The sequence below is a fragment of the Bos taurus genome, chromosome 25, assembly GCF_002263795.3.
Source record: "Bos taurus isolate L1 Dominette 01449 registration number 42190680 breed Hereford chromosome 25, ARS-UCD2.0, whole genome shotgun sequence".
NCBI lineage: Eukaryota > Metazoa > Chordata > Mammalia > Artiodactyla > Bovidae > Bos > Bos taurus.
Window position 1 is genome coordinate 1,502,333 of NC_037352.1, and position 20,983 is coordinate 1,523,315.

General features: G+C 58.1%; 4 protein-coding genes and 3 non-coding genes across 8 annotated transcripts; 2 read left to right on the forward strand and 5 right to left on the reverse strand.

The window, feature by feature from the left end:
* Positions 1 to 261: 261 nt before the first annotated feature.
* On the reverse strand, positions 262 to 4,914 carry MSRB1 (methionine sulfoxide reductase B1). The gene is made up of 4 exons (NM_001034810.2): positions 4,706 to 4,914; positions 2,857 to 3,005; positions 2,429 to 2,543; positions 262 to 1,139 (listed from the first exon to the last, which is right to left on the reverse strand). The coding sequence occupies exons 1-4, from the start codon at positions 4,758 to 4,760 to the stop codon at positions 1,108 to 1,110; spliced, it is 351 nt and encodes a 116-aa protein (NP_001029982.2). The 5' UTR covers positions 4,761 to 4,914; the 3' UTR covers positions 262 to 1,107.
* Positions 4,915 to 5,270: 356 nt separating this feature from the next.
* On the reverse strand, positions 5,271 to 12,082 carry RPL3L (ribosomal protein L3 like). Its single transcript, NM_001035501.1, has 10 exons — positions 12,060 to 12,082; positions 11,403 to 11,595; positions 9,839 to 10,007; positions 8,583 to 8,718; positions 7,144 to 7,330; positions 6,889 to 7,049; positions 6,597 to 6,698; positions 6,041 to 6,136; positions 5,680 to 5,799; positions 5,271 to 5,408 (listed from the first exon to the last, which is right to left on the reverse strand). The coding sequence occupies exons 1-10, from the start codon at positions 12,060 to 12,062 to the stop codon at positions 5,352 to 5,354; spliced, it is 1,224 nt and encodes a 407-aa protein (NP_001030578.1). The 5' UTR covers positions 12,063 to 12,082; the 3' UTR covers positions 5,271 to 5,351.
* Positions 12,083 to 14,328: 2,246 nt separating this feature from the next.
* NDUFB10 (NADH:ubiquinone oxidoreductase subunit B10) lies at positions 14,329 to 16,990 on the forward strand. The gene is made up of 4 exons (NM_175818.4): positions 14,329 to 14,619; positions 16,091 to 16,229; positions 16,435 to 16,574; positions 16,834 to 16,990. Exons 1-4 carry the CDS (start codon positions 14,472 to 14,474, stop codon positions 16,935 to 16,937), a joined length of 531 nt encoding a protein of 176 aa, NP_787012.1. The 5' UTR covers positions 14,329 to 14,471; the 3' UTR covers positions 16,938 to 16,990.
* A 204-nt stretch (positions 16,991 to 17,194) lies between these two features.
* Positions 17,195 to 19,374, reverse strand: RPS2 (ribosomal protein S2). Of its 2 annotated transcripts, NM_001033613.2 has the most exon segments (8): positions 17,196 to 17,309; positions 17,392 to 17,483; positions 17,704 to 17,863; positions 17,950 to 18,123; positions 18,380 to 18,487; positions 18,835 to 18,924; positions 19,009 to 19,188; positions 19,352 to 19,373. In NM_001033613.2, coding segments are annotated over 7 exon segments (882 nt in total). In that variant the 5' UTR covers positions 19,186 to 19,188; positions 19,352 to 19,373; the 3' UTR covers positions 17,196 to 17,228.
* Positions 17,547 to 17,677, reverse strand: LOC112444383 (small nucleolar RNA SNORA64/SNORA10 family). Its single transcript, XR_003032710.1, has one exon. It is a non-coding gene; the product is annotated as a small nucleolar RNA SNORA64/SNORA10 family (small nucleolar RNA).
* On the reverse strand, positions 18,193 to 18,326 carry LOC112444382 (small nucleolar RNA SNORA64/SNORA10 family). The gene has a single exon (XR_003032709.1). It is a non-coding gene; the product is annotated as a small nucleolar RNA SNORA64/SNORA10 family (small nucleolar RNA).
* Positions 19,375 to 19,673: 299 nt separating the features above from the next.
* LOC112444391 (small nucleolar RNA ACA64) lies at positions 19,674 to 19,800 on the forward strand. Its single transcript, XR_003032718.1, has one exon. It is a non-coding gene; the product is annotated as a small nucleolar RNA ACA64 (small nucleolar RNA).
* Positions 19,801 to 20,983: the final 1,183 nt, after the last annotated feature.

Sequence of the window (20,983 nt, forward strand, 5' to 3'; positions counted from 1 at the left end):
AGACCTCTGCTCATACAGATCAAGTGAGACCAGACTTCCAATCTACTTCACTTTGAGAAGCACCCTGCCCAACTGGCCAACTCTGTAATTCTGTGTGAGTCAGATTATTCTGACAGCTGCTTTGACTCTGTTGACTGGCACAGTGAGCCACCATTGGCCCTGCTGCCCTGGGACCCAGTGACTCCCATGCATTCCAGGCTTCCAGTTCAATGACAGCAGCTCTCCTGTAATTCCTGATGTTGTTAATAAAGACAGCAAGCCTGGGTTCCATTTGTTTACTGGTCTCCTGATTACTCTAGAGAGGATTCAAGGTGGAAGGGGCTTCACTCTCCTCCCCCCACCCCCACCCCCACCCCCACCAATGGCAGGTGCCTCAGAGCACATGCAGTGAGGTTCGCTCACTGTCTACTGGGAGGGGTTAATGGGAAGCTGTGAGCTCAGGGTCCCCAGCCTCACACTGTCAAGGTGATGAAGCAATAGCTGCTTTCCTAAGCCCGAGTGAGGCAAGCCACATCTGCACAGATGGTGCAACGGGGTTCGGGATTTCTCCTCCTGTAACCGAGGTCAGAGTCCATCCCCTCCGCCTGCTCCCCCAGCGGGTCACGGGTCATCACCACTCTGGCTGCCTGCAAGGGTTTAGCCAGAGAGAATCATAGAGTGACTGGGCTGGGGCAGCTGGCAGGGCCACCCCTGTCTGCATCCTATCTCCTGGCACAGCCTGGAGAAGGTGGGCAAGAGCTTTGGTGAGGGCGGAGCCATCTCAGGGCTGGGCCCCATGGGGTGAGTCCAGAGAGGCAGCGAGGGGGGCAGTGGGCTGAGAGGAAAGGAAGGTGGGGCTTGCAGCATCATCCAAAGATAGACCAGGCCTGGAGTCCACACCCCGAGACCCTGTGTGAGCCAATAGCAGGGCCCGTCCTGGTAGCCGAGTGTGAGCCTTCTTCTCTTCCCAGCAAGAGCCTGTTCAGAGCCAAGGGCTTGGGAGTCTTCCTGAGGTTTCAGCTACCCCTTCTCCCAACCCTGACACCCCTGCTCTGAATGTCTGCGGCTCCACGACCGAGGTGGGTGGCATCAGACAGTGTCCACCTGATCTGGGTATGGGCAGCCTGCCTACTGTCCCTGGGAGGCGGAGGTTTCTTCGGCTGAAAGAAATGAGGGAGGAGAGAGAAAAACAAGTCGCTGTTAACAGGTCTGCCACCACTCCCTGGGCTACCCCAGTGTCTCCAGCCTGCAGCTCAGGGAGGCCAGGAGGACCCAGACCCCTAGCCTGGGGACGTCTCTGTGCCCGGTTCATCCGCTGAGACTGCAGGATAACCCAGAGTCTATCCTTCCTCCACATGTCCTGGAGGACAAATAACTACAGAAGGACAAGGTATTGTCAAACCTTTATCACATGCTGGCCCTTCCGGACACCTTCACTTAACCGCCACGGTGAGGGAACAAGCAGGTGCTATTAGCAACCCCATTTTACAGAGGATAAAACTGAGACTAGGAGGACTTCCCTGGTGGTCCAGAGGTTAAGACTCTGTGCTCTCACTGCAGGGGACCAGGGTTCGATCCCTGATTGGGGAACTGGATCCCACATGCTACAAGTAAGAGTTTATATGTCACAACTGGGACCCAGAGCAGCCAAAGAAATAAATATTTAAAAAACAAAAACTGAGATTAGGGGCTGGCCACAGTCCTATGGGCAGCAAATGAAGAGAGGGAATTGAGCTACAAAGAGTGCAGAGAAGTTCAGAGGGTGGTTGGGGAGGCAGAGAGCAGAGGGCCAGAGAGGAGGCTGGGCTCAGATAGTGTTAGTTGCTCAGTCGTGTCCGACTCTTTGCGACCCCATGGACTGTAGCCCACCAGGCTCTTCTGTCCATAGGATTCCCCAGGTAAGAGTACTGGAGTGGGTTCAGGCCTGACCCAAGGATCAAACCCGGGTCTCCTGCATTGCAGGAGGATTCTTTACTGTCTGAGCCACCAAGGAGCTCAAATAAAATGCACACAAATGAAAAATGGCCCCTAAATATCTACCGATGATGAATACTGCCAACACAAGCACACATTTACTAGCTCCTACTGCATGCCAGGACCCAGCGCACTTTAGGGCAGCCAGTCTCAACAGGCCTGGGAAGGAGACTCTGCCATCACGCCCACTACACAGAAGAGGAGGCGGCTCAGACAGGCCAACAAGCAAGCCTGCAGCCACACAGCCCTGGTCCTCAGCCTTTGTGCTGCCCTGCATGTGACCAACCAGCGTGGGAGGCAGGACAGCTGTCTTTTGTCCCTGCCCCGCAGCCACCCTCCAGTGGCCCTGGGCAGAACCTGGGTGGCGTGCTTTGGTGCCCGCACCCTTTGTCACCATAAATGAACAAGAACTGTGTACCCTTGGGCCTCTAAAGTTTACACAGGCCTGTGCCCAGGTGCCAGGAAGCAAACGCACCTTTAGGGATAAACTTCAATGAGCTGCTGAAAATTCAGAAGCGGGACTGTCCGCGCTTGGGGCCATCGTTCAGGAACTCATGGCCCAGCCCGTTGCCACACCTGCCACAGGATACCTGGGGAGACAAGGCAGCCATAAAAACAGCTACAGCCATGGCCCCCGCAGTGGGGGTCCTCACACCCATTTCCCAAGGTAACTGCTGTCGGCCCCATCTCACAGCCTCCCCGGAAAGCTGTCGTTTCCCTGTCCTCACCAAGACCCCAGGGTCACCCAATAATTTGGGGTGGCAGCTCCCCAGCTGAGGCCAGAGGCCTGGAATAGACAGACGCTAGGCCCCCGCAGCTGAGGGGGAGCAGCAGGAAGGGGGACCTGGTTCCAGGTCCCCCTGGCCAACACCCCTCCCCTGCCTCCCTGCTGCTACCACTCACCTTTATGGCTCCAGGCCGATTGTGCTCTGGCCGCTTGGCCACACTGTCAGCATGGATGGTCTCAGTGAACGCCGGCCATGGGGATGAGTGTGCGTACTTGGAGCGGCTGGAGAAGAGCTCATAGCCACACTTGGCACACACGTAGATACCTGGGGCGGAAGGGAGGCAAGAGCAGAGATGCTGGCTCCAACACCTCGGGGGAGAGCTCCCAAATCCTGGGCGAGACCCCAGGAAAGGACAGCAGGACCCGGGTTACTAGGTGGGCTGCACATCCTCCCCATGTACCCACCCACCACCCACAGGCCTGGACATCAACTCTGTAGGGGAGACACGGCATGGAGTTCATGTTGAATGGTTCTGAGCCTGTGCCAGAGACCAGGAGAGTCACTTTTCACACTTATCTCACTGGCTCTTCTTAACAACCCTGTGACGCAAATGTTCCCATTTTACAGATGAGGAAGCTGAGGTGCAGGCATACAAAACATTCAGCTACAGAGTGTGCAGCCAGGAAGGAACCCAGGCAGTCTGATGAGGACACAGCTCTGCCCCCCAAACACGCAAACAGGCCTCACCACCACTAGCCCACCTCCCTTCCCATGTGGCTGACCCTCTGCCCAAAGAAGCCTTGAGCTGGATGCCCAGCCACGGGCCTGCTCTCCAAACAGGAAAAGAAAGATCCCAGCAAAAACACTTCCGGTCCAGACAGAGGGCCCAGGAAGACAGAGGGGCAGGGAGAAAAATGGGTTAAACTATCCCCAAAAGATCACTTTGAGGGGGGAAAAAAGGTTGCAAAATTGACTTGCAGAACAGGAAACTGCTTGGGGGTCCCTCAAGGGGTACTGAGTCACCTTTTGCCCCCTGCCGGCCTAGAGACAATCTACCCTAGAGTCCATGACCACTCAGCGTTTACCAGTAACTTGAGGAAGGAAAGAGGAACCAGGAGGTACTGTGGAAGTGAGGTTTCTAGTGTGGCTGAGTACCCGGAGGACAACCCCAAGTCCCACAACCAGAGGGTGCTATGTCGCAGCTGGCTCACAGAGATGCCAGGTGTCACAGCCCAGCCCCCTAGAGAGTTGACACCCAAGAAACCCCGCCCCGGGGTAGGTCGCAGCTCTAGTCTTGCCTGTGGACATATTTTTACCAAATTAGTCCATGACCAGGCAGCACAGCCCAGAATGTGATTCACCTGGATCTCTCAAAGCCTGGGGCCAGGGCTGAGGGTGGGCCATGCCCCAACCAACCACTCACCACCCCTCTCCCCCACCTTCCACCCCTACTGGCTGGCCCAGGCTGTCCAGTCAAACTTGACTGGCCATTGGCAGCCTGGCCTGGTTACCCAACCCTGGGCCCCCTGAGAAGGCTGGGGTGGCACCCAGGCAGTTACATTTGGATCCCAACGGGACATTCTGTGCTTTCCAGCTCACCCCGCAGGTCTGGGGAACTGCGGAGGAGAAAGGGCTGGGGTCATAACCGGGCGATGCCCCAAGGAAAGGGAGCCAGTCACAGGAGCTGCCCCCCTGAACAGGACCTTCCAGCGAGTCCCTCTAAAGTCCCGATCCTGACCCGGATACCCCGAAGGGCGTCGCCACCCGCGTTTACCCTGACCGCACAGATTTCCGCGGAAAGGGCCACGCTCGCACTCAAGGCCTGTGCTCTCTCCAGTGTCTCCCTCCCCTCGGGTACCCCTACTCTCCGGGCCCCTCAGACTCCTCCCTCCTCCATATCGCCTTTGCTCCGCATGCGCTCCTCCCCGCGCGGCCACACTCGTCCCGCGTTCCTGGGGCTCCACCGCCACCCGGAGGGCGGCGACGGCCCGGCCTGCTGTCCTCCCAGAAGTTAAAGATCGTACCCGGCTCAAAGTGGTTCTGGAAAATCTCGCCTCCGAAGAAGCTGCAGAACGACATGGCGCCGGAAGGACGGCCGCACACCCACCGCCTCCGACGGATCCGAGGCCAGACTCAGGATCCGCCGCTTGAGTCCACCTAGCGAGAACCAATCCCTCTCTGACCCCACCGGGCCCAGGAGCCCCGAGGCACAACTCCCCCAGGCAGCCAATCACGTCCGGGAATGCGAGACACCCTCTCAGGGCCTGCCTCCCACCGCCCCGCCCCTTTCCGCGGACCAATCCCTCCCCGGGGCTAGCGCTCCGACTTCCGCCTCCGGGAGGGCCCTTCCGAGGACACGCCCCCTCATCTTCCAGCTGGCCCCGCCCACCAGCCAGGACCTTTGCTCTGCGGTTCCCGAGGCCCCGCCCCGAGCTGCTGGGCGCGCAGCCGAACTGCGTCCGCCACCTGGCGGCGGCTGCAGAGACCCGGGAGACACGTCAGCTTTCTTCCCTTCCCGGCTCTAAGCCCCGGAGTACTGGCTGTTGACCAGCCTTTCCGTGCCCTCCAACTCTGAGACACCGCGGAAGAACTGCCTCTGGCTTTTATTAGACTAGGGCACCAGCGGGGGTTGCGCCGCGCTTCTTCCAGGCCCCCTCCGTTCCATCCTGCCTACAAGTCTCCCGAGGTCTCCGGCTTTTCCTTCTCCAGATGCTTCTTTTGGGGACCCTGGGGGGCGAGGAACAGGAGGAGAGTTAAGTCACAGGGTCTCACCAGCCGCCTGGGTTCTCAGAGCCAGCCCCGCGCCCCCTCCCGCCGGTCCCTCCCCTGCTTCCTTTCCAGCAAGACCGCGTGCCCAGTACTAGACCCCGTGCCCAGGACTAGACCCCTGAAAGCCCCTCCTGTGGATGAGTGCAGGGGCATGCGTGCCACAGATGCCTGCCCTGGGGCAGATGGGATGAGGGGTCTGAGCCCCAGAGAGCAAGGCGGATGGGCTCACCATGAAGGCCCTCTTCTCTTGGGCTGTCTGGAAGCGGCCATGGCCAAACTTGGAGGTGGTGTCAATGAACTTGAGCTCGATGTTCTCCAGGGCCTGGCGGCTGTGGTGCACCAGGAGGGACTGGGGCCCGTGGGAGAGGGAAAACAACAAGGCCGGAGGTCCCCACTCAGCCCCTCCCGTCACCCCCAATCCACAGAGGAGGGTCTCACTCACCCACCTTCTGTTAGAACCCCTCCCTTTTTGCTTTCCCCACCCTGCCCTCCTGGAGCAGGCTGGAGGACAGGGCAGGCCAGCCCCCCACCCCCAACCCACTCCACAGCCCATGGGGCTCCCACTCCCCAGCTCGCCACCTGGCACTGACCTTCCTCAATGTGATGACCCGCTTCTTGGTGCCCGCGATGCAACCTTTCAGCATGACAAAGTCGTTGTTGACTTCCCCGTAGTGCGGGAAGCCTCCCTGAGGGAATGTAGGTCCAGAAAAGAGGCTCTGGGTTTAGGGGCAGCTGAGAAAACTAGGGGAACTCCCCTGGCCTGGGGTGACACTCTAGATCACATCAGGACAGTCTCTGAGCCAGATCCTAAGTCCATCCTGTGACTGTCTTATTTAAAACTCTGTATTTTACAGAGGGGGAAACTGAGGCTAGGGGTGGGGGGTGATGTCACTGCTCCCAGCCCCACAGTTGCCACATCCTGCGGCTGGGGTGTGAGCCCAGGCAGCCTGACTCCAAGGGCAGAGTTGGAGCTGCTGCACCCCGAAAGCTGGGACAGGAGCTGGAGGACATGCTGTCTGCAGCGGAGACTCTGAGGCTGGCAGCGGCTTGCTGGTGCCTGAGTTCTTGGGGAGGGTGGTGCCCCGCAGGCTTGCCCCACACACACACACACCAGACCCCTCAGCCAAATCAGCCACCCACTCTCACCAGCGGCGTGATGGATTTGTCAGTCACGTCGTAGCTGGTGGATGCATTGTTCTTAACCACCTTCCCGTCCTCCATGTGGAGCCCCCGGCCGATGCGGTAGATCTGCCAGGAGGACAGAGCATGTGGGGGACAGCAGGTGGCTTATGGGGTCAACAAGATGTCCATGCCCATGAGAACGTGGGCTGAGACCCAGGTGCTGGAGGAGGCATTTCAGAGAGCCTCAGGATCGAGGAGGTGTCTGGGTCCCTGGGGTGTGGCCATGGACATCCCCCCACCAGACCTGCAGACACACCTTCTTGTTGAGCTCCGTGCGGTGATGGTAGCCCTTCTGCCCAGCCCGGGCAATGGAGCAGCCCACGCGGGCAGGGTGCCAGGCACCAATGCAGGCCACCTTGCGCAGCCCCTTATGGGTCTTCCGCGGCAGCTTCTTCGTATGCCAGCGGCTTGTGACGCCTGCAGGCGGGAGGGGCTGCTGGCTGAGAGGCCAGTTTGGTCCCCACCCCCTCCAGGCAGCCTTCCTGGAGCCACCACCCCCATGCGGCCCTACCTTTGATGCCCCTGCCCTTGGTGACGGCAATAACATCGATGATCTCATTCTGGCTGAACACACTGTGGACGGGCACCTGCTTCTCCAGCCGGGCCTGGGCCCAGGCTACCTTCTCAGCCACCGTGCCGCCGTTCAGCTGGACCTCCATGATGTGGGCCTTCTTCTGCCGGAAGGGCAGCAGCTTCATCTGGCAGATGCAACACGGCTGGTTGGTTCCCAGAAAGTCACACTGACCCCCCCATCTGTAGACATGGCATGGCCAGCTGGTGTCCCCTGGCAGGCCTCTATGCACGCGTTCATTCAGCAGATGATCCTGTCCTCTGGTGTGGCTGCATGTCCCGTTCTGTGTGAGGAACTGGGGACACAGCTTGCCATGAGCAGACAGGGTCCTGGCCCCCACGGAGCCACCAACCAACTGGGGAACAGAAGCCAAGAAAACTCTTGGAGAGGCCTATGTGTTGTGATGGAATAGAGGATGGAGGAGACAGTCATCACATGTGAGGGTGGTCAAGGAGGCCCTGTCTGAGGAGGTGACATCAGAAACAAGAAGGATCCACTAGGTGAAGATCTGAGAGCTTCTAGGGCAGAGGGAACTGCATATGCAAAGGCCCTGTGGCAGGGAAGATCCTGGTTGGTGGGGAGGGGGACAGAAACAGGGCCAGTGTGTCTGGATCACGGTGAACAAGGAGGAAGGTTCAGGATGGGGAGAGGCGAGCAGAGGCCTGGCCAGACAGGTCTCATGGGGATGAGCTGGGGATTTATTCCAAGCATGGGGGCGATGTGGTCAGACGCGTGCTTTTAAACATCTCTGTGCCGCGTGAGGCACAGGCTGTGGGGACCCCCTCCGGCAGAAGCAGGGTTGGGTTAGGTCACAGCATAGGGCTCAACCAGCACTAATGGATGACCTGCTGGGGGCGCAGCAGTGAGAGGAAGTTACAGCCCATGAAGTTCACGTCCATGCACGGAGACAGGTTAACCAATGACGCACATAACCGGGAACTGCAAGTGTGAGAGTAACTGAGGCAGATGGACAGGGCCACCGCCACGGGCCTGGAAGGCTTATGTGAATGTTCCAGAATAAGGCGGAAGCTGTTGATTACCTGGACCCTACTTACAGATGGGGTTCACACACGTGTGCCCAGAGAGAGGCCCCAGCCCCCCACACTGCCACAGGGCAGGAGACCCGGGGCCTCCGGGGCCTTGGTTGCCCGCTGGTGTGGTCAGTGGCCCGTAGACTGCAGAGCGCACAGACGCCCATCACGCCAGCCCCAGGCTGCCAGCGGCCCACGTGACCGGTCAGCCAGCACCCTGGGCCTGTGCCCAGGGCTCATGGTATTTTTAGGCTGACATTTGTCAGGGCTCCCGGAAGCCCGGTTGGGGGAGGGTAGGCCTGGGGGCTGGACTGACTAGCCAGTGTGGACCAGAGGGTGGGGGCTGACCTGGGTGTGGACGATGACCCGGATGACTTTGCAGTACTTCTTCATGGCGGCAAAGTCCTTCTGCAGCTGCTTCTTGCCGTCGGCGTCACGCCACCTCTTACAGGCCTTGGTGAAGGCTTTTTTCTTGCTCTTGTGCCTGAGCCGTGCACACAAGGTACTCAGTGGGGTGAGCGGGGTGGCCTCCATTGCCCATAGTCCACCAAGCACGGGCTAGATGTCCCCCTCCGCCCTCCTCCCCTGCCCAGGGGAGGCACTGCTGGGCCCCTGGGGTCCCTGGGCTAGTTCCGGTCACCCTCTTTAAGCATAGATGGTCCCACCCTCGCAGCCTCAGTTTCCTCCTCCATAAAGTGGGTACCCTCCCTGCCTCCTGGAGCTGAGAGTAAGCAGCCGTGCAGGAGCCCCAGGAAGGGACGTGCCAGCTGGCCTGCGGCCACATGCCCACCTGGCCGTGGCTGCTGAGCCCACTTCTAAAGTGAACAGCCGGGACTGGCCAGGCCCCAAGTCCCGTCATGCCTAACCCTCCGCAGGACACTGGAAGATGGACATCAGTATCCCCACCCTACAGACGAAGAAACTGAGGTTCACGGAGATCAGAGCCCCCGGACGAGGAGCAAGCTGATCACAACTGCAACAGCAAACATAGGCCAGGTGGCAACTGCCAACCTCTTTTTCTGTGCTGAGCACTTGACACGCACTGCTCATCTCATCCTCATGACGGCCCCACGACGCGGGGACCTGTCCTGTTCCCGTGTGATGGTGTCTGTGGTGTGTGTGTGTGTAGCAGAGGGTGGGGTGAGAGGAGATTCCAAGAGGTCCATCAGCTTGCCTGTGGTCACACAGCCTGCTCTGACACTGGGGCCCAGGACCCTCACCTCCCGTGGAGACTCCGGTGCCTCTACCTCCATATGGAAGGAGGGTCTGTGAGGGTCCTCAGGCAGGGAGGGGGCCTTCCCTTTCAAGACTTAATGCCAGGGAAGATTTGAGACCTAAAGATGCCTTTCTTTCTGATGAGCTTGTCAGTTGTCATTTCCCTTTTCACCCTGGCTGCTAGGAAGCTCAGAACCAGCTCTGACAGGCATCACCCTGGGGGGAGAACATTTGCTTTCTTTTTTTCCGCGAACAACTTCCTTTCCAGCCCTTAGTCCTTGTCTTCTCCTGGAGTGAAGGCACCACACACACACACACACACTTCCCTGCCTTCTGCTCGCTGTGACACCCCTCCCTGCACCCACCCACCCTGCAGGAATGATCCTCACCAGTCCTTGTAGAAGCGGCGGCGGCACTCATCACTGAGATGCTCTGCGAAGATGGTCTTGAAGCTCCGCAGGCCCCGCGGGGTGGCCACATAGCCCACCACACCCACCACCACCAGAGGCGGCGTCTCCACAATCGTCACTGCCTCCACCTCCTCCCGCTTGGAAATTTCTGGATGAAACCCAGAGATGGAGAAGACATGGTGGGGGGGCCTCCGTGTCCCATGGGGAGGAGAAGGGTGGAGGAGCCAACCACAGCCCCATCCGCCTGCGAGAGCATGGAACACCACAGCCCCAGGGCTGCTGCGGACAGAGGCCCCCGTGTGCAGGGCCCCAGGCCCCCAGCCCTCAGCCTCCCCACTCCCTGCCCTTCTCCCTGCTCTGCCCTGTGCGTGGAGTCACTGCCAGGCAAGACCCCGCCATAGGTGTCCACGCAAGCTCTGACTTGGATCTCAGGCAAGGCCTGACCTGCTCCTGCCTCAGTTTCCCTACCAGGCTGCCCGGGAGAGGGCCAGGAGAGCCACAGCCTGGGCAGCTTCCCCCAGAGGGTCGGGCTGGCCTCCTGCAGTGGAGTACAGAAGAGCTCTAGAAGAAACCTACAACTAGTCCAAACCCATGATTTTATAGATGGTGTTACTGAGGCTGATCCAAAGAAGTGTACGTTTAAAATATGTATTAGAGGACTTCCCTGGAGGCCCAGGGGTTAGGACTCTGAACTTTCTTCGGTTCAGTCCCTGGTCGGGGGCTTCCCAGGTAGCACTAGTGGTAAAGAAGCTGTCTGCTAATGGAGGAGATGTAAGAGACACGTGTTCAGTCCTTGGGTCAGGAAGATCCCCTGGAGGAGGGCATGGCAACCCCAGTATTCTTGCCTGGAGAATCCCGCGGATGGGGGAGCCTGGCGGGCTACAGTCCATAAGGTTGCAAAGAGTTGGACACGACTGAAGCAACTAAGCATGCACAGGGAACTAAGATCCCACCAGCCTTGTGTTGAGGCAAAAATATATATATACAATAGAAGAGATGAAGAGCAGATGAGGGTTGCCAGGAGGTTGGGGGTAGCAGCTGTGGCTGTAAAAAGGTCACCAGGACGGACTCTTGTGGGAATGAAGTGTCCCAGGGTGGTGGGTACATGCATTTACATGTGACAGAACCGCACAGAACTACATAAACACACATCTTATTCAGGAGAATCCTGCATGTCACTCTCTGGCTGTGACATAGTACCATGGTTACAGGAGATGTTTCCATTGGGGAAACCTTCAAGGTACGTGGCGTTCCTCTTAAAACCACACGTGAATCTACGATGATCTCAAGACCAAAAGTATACTGTCACATCTGCCCTGAATCCCAGCTCATAACTTCTCCATTTCCTCATCTGTGAACCAGGGGTGATGACAGATGGCTTCTGGGGGCGTGGCCAGCAGTCAGCGTCTGACCCTTTCTGGGGCTGTTGCCCCTCCGTGAGCCCAGCTGTGGCTCCTGGCATCAGAAGGGCCTCTAGATCTCCCGGAGGTCTGGGGTGCTCTGCCCACCCCCCGCCCCCGGCAGGGCCCCTCGCAGCACTCACTGAGGCCAGGCCGGTGCACCTCCCGCAGAGTGTGCGTCATGCCCGCCTTGTAGCCCAGGAAGGCCGTGAGGTGCACGGGCTGGCTGGGGTCGTCACGAGGCCACGTCTTCACCTTGCCCCGGTGCCGGTGGCTCCTCTTGTGTGGCAGGAAGCCCAGGTGTCCATGCCGGGGGGCAGAGAACTTCCGGTGGGACTGGGGGCGGGAGGGGAGGTAGGTCAGAGCTGGGGTCTCCCCAGGAGGGGCAGCTAGACGGTCCCAGAGTCCAGACTGGAAGTGAGCCACAGACCCCAGGCTGCGCCCGGTGGTCCTCCGGGCCTGCATCGTCCACGAGAAAGGAGGGAGGCTTCGCTAAGGGCAGTGTCTTGGGGACAAAGCCAGCTTCGGCCTCTGGCCCCCAAAGGCTCCCCGCTTCAGTGGTCCTGCCCAGCCGGGCCCAGCAGATCCTCGCTGCGGCCAGGGCACAGGGGCAGGGGGCCACTGCCATCCATCCCCCCACCTTGCTGGTCCCGGAGGCCTGAGCCCAGGCTTCCCACTATTCCCCTACTCACTGACCCCTTCACAGGCCCACGGACCTTCTCTGCTGGGAGAGACCCCAGGAGCCCACCTGCCCCTCCCTAGGAGGCCTCCATGCCCCGACCCACCCACAGCCCACTGACCATGGCAGCTGGTCCTTCAGGTCAGGAAGGGAAGGGGCCTTCCCAGCAGGCGCTGGAGGTCGAGTGGCAGGGCCAGGATGCACAGTGGCCAGATCCCAGATTTAGCCCCTGGCAGGGGAGCTCTGTCATCTCCCGTGGCGGGTGTGGGCTCTGGTGCCAAGAGCGGGCCTGGCCCAGGGCCGGGTGAAGGGGGGCAGCTGGGGCAGCCAGGGGGACACCTGGAGCCAGGGCTGGCACTCCTTCCCCAAGGGTCCTGGGATGGTCACACACCTTGTCTTCTGCCTCACGGGACCCTCCAGGACAGGAACAAGTTGGCCTGATAGAGGGCTGAGGAGCCCAGGTTGAGGGGCTTCCCTCTGGCAGCTGCCATTAAGAGAGTCTGCATCCAGTTTGCTGGCCTTGAAGCTGAGTGGATTCCTGTCCTGTCCTGAGGGCTGTGAGCCTGAGCTGGGCAAACTGGGGGGAGACGGCGAGGGCTGGATGAGTGCCCAGAGGATCACCAGAGTGTCATTCAATGTCAAGGCCCTGGACTCCAGTAGCTGTGAGCCAAGAACTCTTAGATACTTTTATGAACTTACTTTTATTTTTTTGAACTTATATTTTGAAGCTAAGTTTTGAATGAAAAGGGGACTGAAATCTCCTATGTTTTTTTATTCAAAGAGTCTATGGCTATAAAGCCTTTTAACTTTAGAGCAAGAGATTTTTTCATATTTGTTGATTTGTTTGCACTGGCTCTTAGTTGCTGTGTGCAGGATTCTCAATCTTCATTGCAGAATCTTTAGTTGCAGCATGTGGAAACTAGTTACCCAAGCAGGGATCGAACCTGGCCCCCTGCATTGGGGGCACAGAGTCTTAGCCACTGGTCCACCAGGGAAGTCCCAGAATCAGATTGTTTATAGGCCTGAGATATCTCTGCAAGGTCTGTAGACTTTGCATCACTGGGTGCTAAAATTCTGTGCTAATGAAATGTTACAATTCTTCATTTTTGTCATTGTTTTTTAATGACAAAGCTACTTTTAATCCTTTGGGCTGCAACCAGCAGGGAAAAAAAAAATCCCTGGGCAGTGGTAACCCCCTCAGCCCAGAAGTGACCCGGGGAGAGGGACTCTCTGAAGGAAGGAAGCAGAGAAGGGACACACTGCAGACTCAGGGCCAAGGGCACACACCCTCGTGCTGCACCAAGGAGCATGTGCTAGGGGCTGCAGACACACAGGAGCCATGAAGCTTCTTGGGTTCCCCCTTCTCGTTTGCCTTTTTCTTTCTGCTGCATGATCTCCAAGTCTGTGGCAGGGTGGCAGCAGAAAGCCGTCATCTGGGCGCTTTCCCTTAATGAAGTACTGAACTCTGCTTTCGCTCATTCCTGTCATGGTGATGCCTCTGGCCCACCGCCGTTGGGTCCCCTGGTTCAGTCTGACACTGCACTCCAGTGTTATGATTTGCTGACTCTGACAGTGCTATGAGTTCATGATTTGAAGATCTGAGGATGCTGTGATTCTGGATTCTGTGTGTCCATAGAGTTAATGGCTGACCCCAGCCTCTGGGCAGGAAGTGACCAGCACCCACCCTCCCTCGTGCTAGCCAGTGGCTGTACCAGGTATGGAGATCACAGAGGGTAACCAGCAAGGCCCTGGTCAGTGGAGCTGGCCTCAAGGGGACAACAGTGCTCAGGGCCAGGATGCAACCCTCAGAACCAGAAGAGAGTGCCCTGTATCCAGGGGAGGAGCCACTAGTGGGGGTGGGGGTGGGGTTAGATGGGGGCAAACCTTACACCCTGTGCTGCCCCAGGCAGCATCCTGTCCCCCCAGGCGTCCTGCAAGCTCAAGGGCATCAGCCAGTCCGTGAGAGGCCCTGGCAGAGACAGTGGGGCCCAGAGAGGGCTGTAGGGAATGGACAATCCAGGAAGGCTTCCTGGAAGAGTAGGGTGTTTGGTAGTTTGCTTTATTTGTTGACTTTACTCTTCTGGAACTGAGTTCGCCATCCTGGTGTGTTCACCATCCTGCTCCCTGCTGCACTTGGCACGTGCATCTGAAATGAGTGGTTTCCTTACTCCTTACTTACACTTCTTAAAGTGTCTCTCTGCTCCCAGAATTAAACTAGGGATCTTCTGTTTCCTTCACCTCTGATAGCAACGCCCAGCGCACGGCAGGCACTCCTCCCGTATGCGATAGCGCTGCGATCGCACGCGAGGGCGCTCGCGCCGGCCGCGAAGCGTCTCCGGAGAACCCATAATCCTCCCGAGGCCACCCTTGGGCGCTCCGGGCAAACTACAAGTCCCATGGTGCCCCGCGGGCGCCGGCCGCCCTGCGCAAGCGCGGCCGCTCAGGCGTCCTCTGTGAGGGCGAGCTAGGCCGCGGAACCCGGGCGGAGGCCGGGCATCGCGTCCGAGAGCTGAGCGCGCCGCCCGCCGCAGCCATGCCGGACAGCTGGGACAAGGACGTGTACCCCGAGCCCCCGCGCCGCACGCCGGCGCCCTCGCCGCAGACCTCGCTGCCCAACCCTATCACCTACCTTACGAAAGCCTTTGACCTCCTCGTGGACCGGCCGGTGACCCTCGTGAGAGGTACTAGCCCCGCCGGGCCCCCCGCCCCCGCCCCGGTCACTCAACGGGGGCCCCGCTGCACCCCAGGCCTCCTCGCCTCCCGGGACGCCGCCCGTCTCCCCCCGCCCCTTACGGCCCTTGCCCCCTGGGGAGCCGTCCACGCACCCCTGGGCTCAGGCTTCTCACATATTAGGGGCTGTTTGCGGACCGAAGTCATCTGCGTTCCGAGAGGCTTGTTAGATCTCACTCTCCCAGCGCGCTGGACATCCCGCATTTTGCACAGCAGGCGGTCCCGGAGGGCTTTTGCGGTGCAGAGGTGCTCCGATACTCCTTCGCAGGCCTACAAAATGGCCCTCCCACCGAGGTGTACTGTAACTTGCCCTCCGTGAGCTGCCCAAATGCCGCCATCTCTGGTCCAAACCAGGTGAATGTTTTTTTAAGGCATTGTTTTGTCACGCAGCTTGGTGGGGTGCAGCACCCAGAGCACTGTGCCCTTGATCACTAGTGCCAGGCGATGCGTCTGTGCAGTTAATCCGTTCCTTCAACAGCAAAACATTTGGGGTGCATAGCATGCCCTGGTGGCTCTTTTTTGGCGGAGGAACTAGATGCCTGCCCCTGCAAAGGTTTGGAATAAACAGGAGTGTAATGGCACCCCACTCCAGTACTCTTGCCTGGAAAATCCCATGGACGGAGGAGCCTGGTAGACTCCAGTACATGGGGTCGCTAAGAGTCAGGCACGACTGAGCCGACTTCACTTTCACTTTTCACTTTCCTGCATTGGAGAAGGAAATGGCAACCCACTCCAGTATTCTTGCCTGGAGAATCCCAGGGACAGAGGAGCCTGGTGGGCTGCCGTCTATGGGGTCGCACAGAGTCGGACACGACTGAAGCGACTTAGCAGCAGCAGCAGTTTTTTAGGAAGTGTTTTCTGTCTGGATAGGTGAGATCTCTCTCACTAGGTCCAGCTTGTTCATTTACACATGGGGAAGTTGAGACCGAAGGTCGGTGGTGGCAGAACTGGGACTGGAGTCCTGCTGATGGCTCCCTGATGGGGCCTCTTTGCCTCCACAGTGGAGTCCCCGTGCTCTGGGGGAGGTGGGCCAGCAGGAGGGACTAGCAGGTGGGGGTTTGCAGAGCACAGACTCTGAATCCTGGGCTCTGAATCCTGCCGTCTCAGAGCCTGGATGTCCTCTTAAATGAAAAGGCCCCGCCCTACACAGGGTCGTGGGGACAGAGTGAGATAAGGATGGTGCCTGCCTTATAGAACTCTCCATAAACTGCAGACGTCTGCTTGTAGCCCAGTCCTTTCCAGGACTGGCTGCCAGCCCTCCCACACCTCTTTGGGAGTCCAGTTGCCAGTCTTTGTAAAACTGGGAACATTTGGGAAACCTGCCTCTTCCACGGCTTACGAGAAATACAAAGCCAAGAGCCCCATCAGACTGGGCCTGTCCAAACCAGTAGCCTTTTTGGGTCTGGGCTTTTCTCTTTGCAGAGTTTATCGAGCGGCAGCATGCCAAGAACAAGTATTACTACTACCACCGTGAGTTCCGCCGCGTGCCAGACATCACAGAGTGCCAGGAGAAGGACGTCTTGTGCATGTTTGAAGCAGAAATGCAGTGGAGAAGAGATTAGTAAGGCTCCCCCCTTGGGCTTGTTTAGTCAGGGGATACAGAGAGCCCTGCACAATGCATGTACCCTGCTGGGGGCCATCATGCCCTTGGGAAGCTATGGGTGGAAAGGCCAGACCACAGGGCTCCCAAGCCCTGCCTTCATTTTATTTTCTCTCAGTATGGGGAAAGGAGTCCTTCTAGACCATCTTCCTTGTTTTCCTTTCAGCAAAGTTGATCAAGAAATCGTCAACATTATCCAGGAAAGGCTCAAGGCCTGTCAGCAGAGGGAAGGTGAGAGCCACAGGCAGAACTGTGCCAAGGAGCTGGAGCAGTTCACCCAGGTGGTCAAGGCCTACCAGGACCGCTGTGAGTGAGCCCTCCCACCCAGCTGCCCCCAGACCCTCCTACCTCCCACCTGCCTGCCTTCCCGACCCTACTTCCAGTCTTCACATTGGCTGTGCTAAATGCTTTACTAATTAGTGCAGTCTCTGGAGGTTTTAAGAGTCACCCTACCTGTCTGTCTGCTCAGTGACCAGACTTGGCTGCCTGACTCCTCCCTGCACAGAGAAAAGGCAAGTTCCCCTCATGGCAGGAATGGCCCATGATTCCCCTATCTCTTTCCCAGATCACGACCTGGGAGCCCATTATTCTGCCAGGAAGTGCCTGGCAAAGCAGAAGCAGAGGATGCTGGCAGAGAGAAAAGCCGCCAAAGAGGCTGCTGCTGCCTGAGGCAGCAGTGTCAGCTTTGTCACTGTTGCTAAAATAAAGAGTAATGGAGCCTGTGCCTGTAGTGTTACTTTCAGCTCCCAGACACACTTTTCATCTCACTGGTCCTACTTCCCATCCAAATTCAGCCACCACTGAGCGTAAGTCCAGTGGCTTTCACTGCAGTGGGCTTGGGTTCAAGCCCTGGTTGGGAAAGATCCCACAAGCCACATAGTGCAACCAAGAAAATTTGGGAAGAAAAACAAGACACAACTATAAACTGGTTTCATTCACTTTATTATTCCCTTTATAAAATTATGTGGTGGCTACAGCTGGGGCCTGTGTCCTCTGCACGGAGACTCTGGTGTGGGTCTTCACAAGATGGTCAGTGAATTCCTAGAAAAACAAGACACTTTTAGTTGTGCAGCTAGACAGAGTACTCCCCTCTGCTCTTCAACAGGGTGGGGGTGGTCAGTACCTGATATGGAGACTTGGTGAACACCGTCTCTTTCCAGAGGTCAGGGGTGAGGTAACTATAGGTCTTGGAAATGGCATCAAAAGTGGCCTTGGCTGGAAAAGGGAAAACCGGAGGTTAGTGAATTCACTCGAGATGAACCCCCAGATGGAGATGGAGACTGTTGCACTCCTAGGAACAAACAGGCCACTATGGGCCAGTCTGTCGTGCATTAGGAGGGCCTTTCTCTCTCTCTCTCTGAAAATACGCCAACCACATACAGAATGTGGTTAAGCGGAGCTGAGAGAAGATGGAGTTGGCTTGCGGGCCACCTACCGAAGTTGCCCAGGGTGGCAGTGCAGCCCCTGGCAGAAGTGTAGCAGTCGTCGATGCCGGCCATCATCAGCAGCTTCTTGGGCACAGGGGCGGAGACGATGCCAGTGCCTCTGGGGGCAGGGATGAGGCGCACCAGCACGGAGCCGCAGCGGCCAGTCACCTGGGGAGGGGTAGAGACGTCAGGGGACAAGACAGGCGGGAGTCTACACCACAGCAAGCCCTACTGTGCATGAGCATCCAGCCTACCTTGCAAGGAACCGTGTGGGGCTTGCCGATCTTGTTCCCCCAGTAGCCTCTTCGCACAGGGACGATGGACAACTTAGCCAGGATGATGGCCCCACGGATGGCAGTGGCTACTTCCTTGGAGCACTTGACACCCAGACCGACATGTCCGTTGTAATCCCCGATAGCAACAAACGCCTGCAGAGAGACTGACGTGGGTGGGGGGCCAGGGGCCTCCACAGCATCAGTAACCACCCACCACACAGGGTCTGTTGCGCCCCTCAAGGCAAGACTGGCCACCAGGAGGCCAATCTGAGATCCCGAGGAGATCCTTCCTCTCTCTCCCCTTTACGAAAGTCACACGTGTGACGACAAGTGCAACCATGCAGAGCTGAGAGAGTCCCACGAAGATCCTTGGCAGAAACTGCCCAGGAAGGTATGATGACTGGGGTACCTTGAACCTGGTCCGCTGGCCAGCACGGGTCTGCTTTTGCACGGGCATAATCTTCAAAACCTCATCCTTCAGGGATGCTCCCAGGAAAAAGTCAATAATCTCAGACTCCTGCAACAAATAAACTCATTACAAAAAAAAAAAAATTAATAAACACCTAAAGGGGAGTTAAGTGTTAGTTGCTTGTGTTGGAGTTTTTAGGACCTCATGGACTGTAAACCACCCGGCTCCCCTGCTCATGGAGTTTTCCAAGAAATAACGGGTAGCCATTTCCTTCTCCAGGGGATCTTCCCAACAAAGGGATCGAACCCGGGTCTCCTGTACTGAAGACATTTTCTTTACCGTCTGGGCTACCAGATAAGTCCAGGGCAAGTGGAGTCTAGAACCTCTCAACGTTTGGCCAACAAGAGTTCCCTCGACTGCTGGCCACGGCCCCATCCAGGATGACCCGTGTTTACCTTGATAGGCAGAGAGAAAAGGTAGATCTCCTCAAGAGACTTGATCTTCATGTCCTTGACCAGGCGGCCCAGCTTGGTAACGGGGAGCCACTGCGAAAGAAAAAGGCGCAGGTGACCAGGGCCTCCTCCCCGGTGCTTCTAAGGGCCCGCCTCACGCGCACAGCTCAGACCTACCTCCTTGTCCTCGGCCTTGCCTCCGCGAGCTCCGCGGCCTCTGCCCCGGCCCCGACCCCGGCCGCGACCCCGGCCCCGGACGCCACTACCGAAGCCTCCGCGGAAGCCACCGCGGCCTCCCATTCCGGGGCCCCCGGGGCCTCCGGGCCCTCCCGCAGCACCGGCGTCATCCGCCATTTGCTGAAAAGAGAAACAAGAACCAGTCGGTGAGCGAAGTCCTAGCATTTACAGCCGTCTCGGGCGCCCAGGCCGGGCTCCACAATGGAGCGCGGGCGCAGCATCCCGGGCCCCGTCTGATGGCGGCCCAGGCCCATCTGCGACAGCAACGAATAAAACCACTCACGTGTTTTCACGAAGAAGAAGAGACCGACCTAGCCCGACGGTGCCTTTATAAGGCGCCAAGGGTCGCGAGATCTCGGTTGCCCCGCCCCAATGGCGCTGTGCCAAGAGTATATAAACGAGCCTGTGATTGGCTGCGTGGGGCCCCGCCCCCGCCGAGCTCTGTGTGCGCATGCGTGTCTCTGGCCCCGGAACTAGCGCGACCCATATAAGGGCTCGCGCCGGCGCCACCTTGTCTTTTCCGGCTGCAGGTAGGTTGTTCCCGTGGTTCTGCTGGCTTCCTGCTGTTCGCGAAGCTGTTGGGGCGGGCGGTTTGGGAGATCGGCGTTGGTTGAAAATCACCTTCGGCTCTGACCATGGCCGCAGGTGAGATTCGGCGCCCAGAGCCACTGGGGGCCTTAGCTCACTGCCCGCTTCTCTGTGTGGGGATGTGAAACCCAGGCCCCGACACGCGCCGCCGCTCCGGGCTCGGTTGCGTCCTCTCGCATGTTTCGGACTCTGGTATCTAACCTCGTCTTCTACCCGCAGGACAGCTGGATGCTCAGAACCTGAGGCCAACGCCGCAAAGACCGTCGGGGGGCGGGGGCGGGTAGGGGGGCTTTCCTTTCATCTTTCAATAAAGCTGTTGATTTAATTTATCCGTGTGTGTGTATGTGTGTGTGTGTGTGTGTTCTTGGTCCCCCCGTTATTAGCGTGCAAGTCGCATCTGTGGCTGCTGGGACCGAGGTGTGCAGTGGAGGAGATACCTTTGTGTTACACCTCTCTTCCAGCCATCTCAGCTCTGCTTTGAATGCCACACAGGGATAGAACCCGGTCTTGAAGGTTGGCAGGCGACTCCTAAGGTCCCACTCTCCAAAATCTTCTAGGATTTGATGAACTCTACACTCTGCCTTCCTTGATGGCTCAGATGGTAAAGAACCCACCTGCAATGCAGGAGACCCGGCTTCGATCCCTGGGTCAGGAGGATCCCCTGGAGAAGGAAATGTCTACCCCACTCCAGTATTCTTGACTGGAGAATCCCATGGACAGGGGAGCCTGGCGGGCTACAGTCAATGGGGCCTCAAAGAGTCGGACACGACTGAGCGATTTAAGCCTGCGCAAACATCCAGTGGCATGGAAACCAGTTCTCTTCTGTGCCTCCTGTATGGTAGTTTCCCAAGTTGGAATTGGCTTACCCATCCATACCTTTCCTCATAGGCATACCCAGGTGGTCAGAGCAGGGTCTGGGAGGCTCTCCACATGCTAGGCTGCTGCTTTGGTACCACAGAAATCAGGTCCTCATCCCTGGTCTGTACCCTGGAAATAACGGTCTGATCCCAAGAGGCCTGGTGATGGGTCAGTGTCTAAAGCCCCCAGAACTCTTGGGGACCTAGTCACCAGGGCGGCAACACGTGAGGAAGGAGAAACAAACCCTGCGCCTCAGCTTTGAGGAAGTAGCCCCTGGAAGCTTGGTTCCAGCCTCAGTGCTGTTTGAAAGTCAACTGTCAGCCACCCTGAAGTCAGGTTCCAGAGACCTGTCCTGGGTATGAGGTGCCCTACCCCCGAGGCTCTTGAGGCGGGAGCAGAGCCAGGTGGTACCCTGGGCCAGGGCTGTGATTGGCCGGAGCTGGACAATGCTCCTGTGATGTCGGCCTGC

Coding starts and splice junctions, on each gene's coding strand:
- RPL3L (NM_001035501.1), bottom strand. Junction 5,800..6,040: donor GGGTCATCACATTGAGGAAG/GTCAGTGCCAGG, acceptor CACGGGCCCCAG/TCCCTCCTGGTGCACCACAG. Junction 5,409..5,679: donor AAGAGAAGAGGGCCTTCATG/GTGAGCCCATCC, acceptor CTCGCCCCCCAG/GGTCCCCAAAAGAAGCATCT.
- NDUFB10 (NM_175818.4), top strand. CDS start 14,472: ATGCCGGACAGCTGGGACAAGGACGTGTACCCCGAGCCCCCGCGCCGC. Junction 16,230..16,434: donor ATGCAGTGGAGAAGAGATTA/GTAAGGCTCCCC, acceptor TTTTCCTTTCAG/CAAAGTTGATCAAGAAATCG. Junction 16,575..16,833: donor CAAGGCCTACCAGGACCGCT/GTGAGTGAGCCC, acceptor TCTCTTTCCCAG/ATCACGACCTGGGAGCCCAT.
- RPS2 (XM_059881162.1), bottom strand. CDS start 19,233: ATGCTAGGACTTCGCTCACCGACTGGTTCTTGTTTCTCTTTTCAGCAA. Junction 18,925..19,008: donor GCAAGGCCGAGGACAAGGAG/GTAGGTCTGAGC, acceptor TTTCTTTCGCAG/TGGCTCCCCGTTACCAAGCT. Junction 18,124..18,379: donor GCCAGCGGACCAGGTTCAAG/GTACCCCAGTCA, acceptor GTCTCTCTGCAG/GCGTTTGTTGCTATCGGGGA.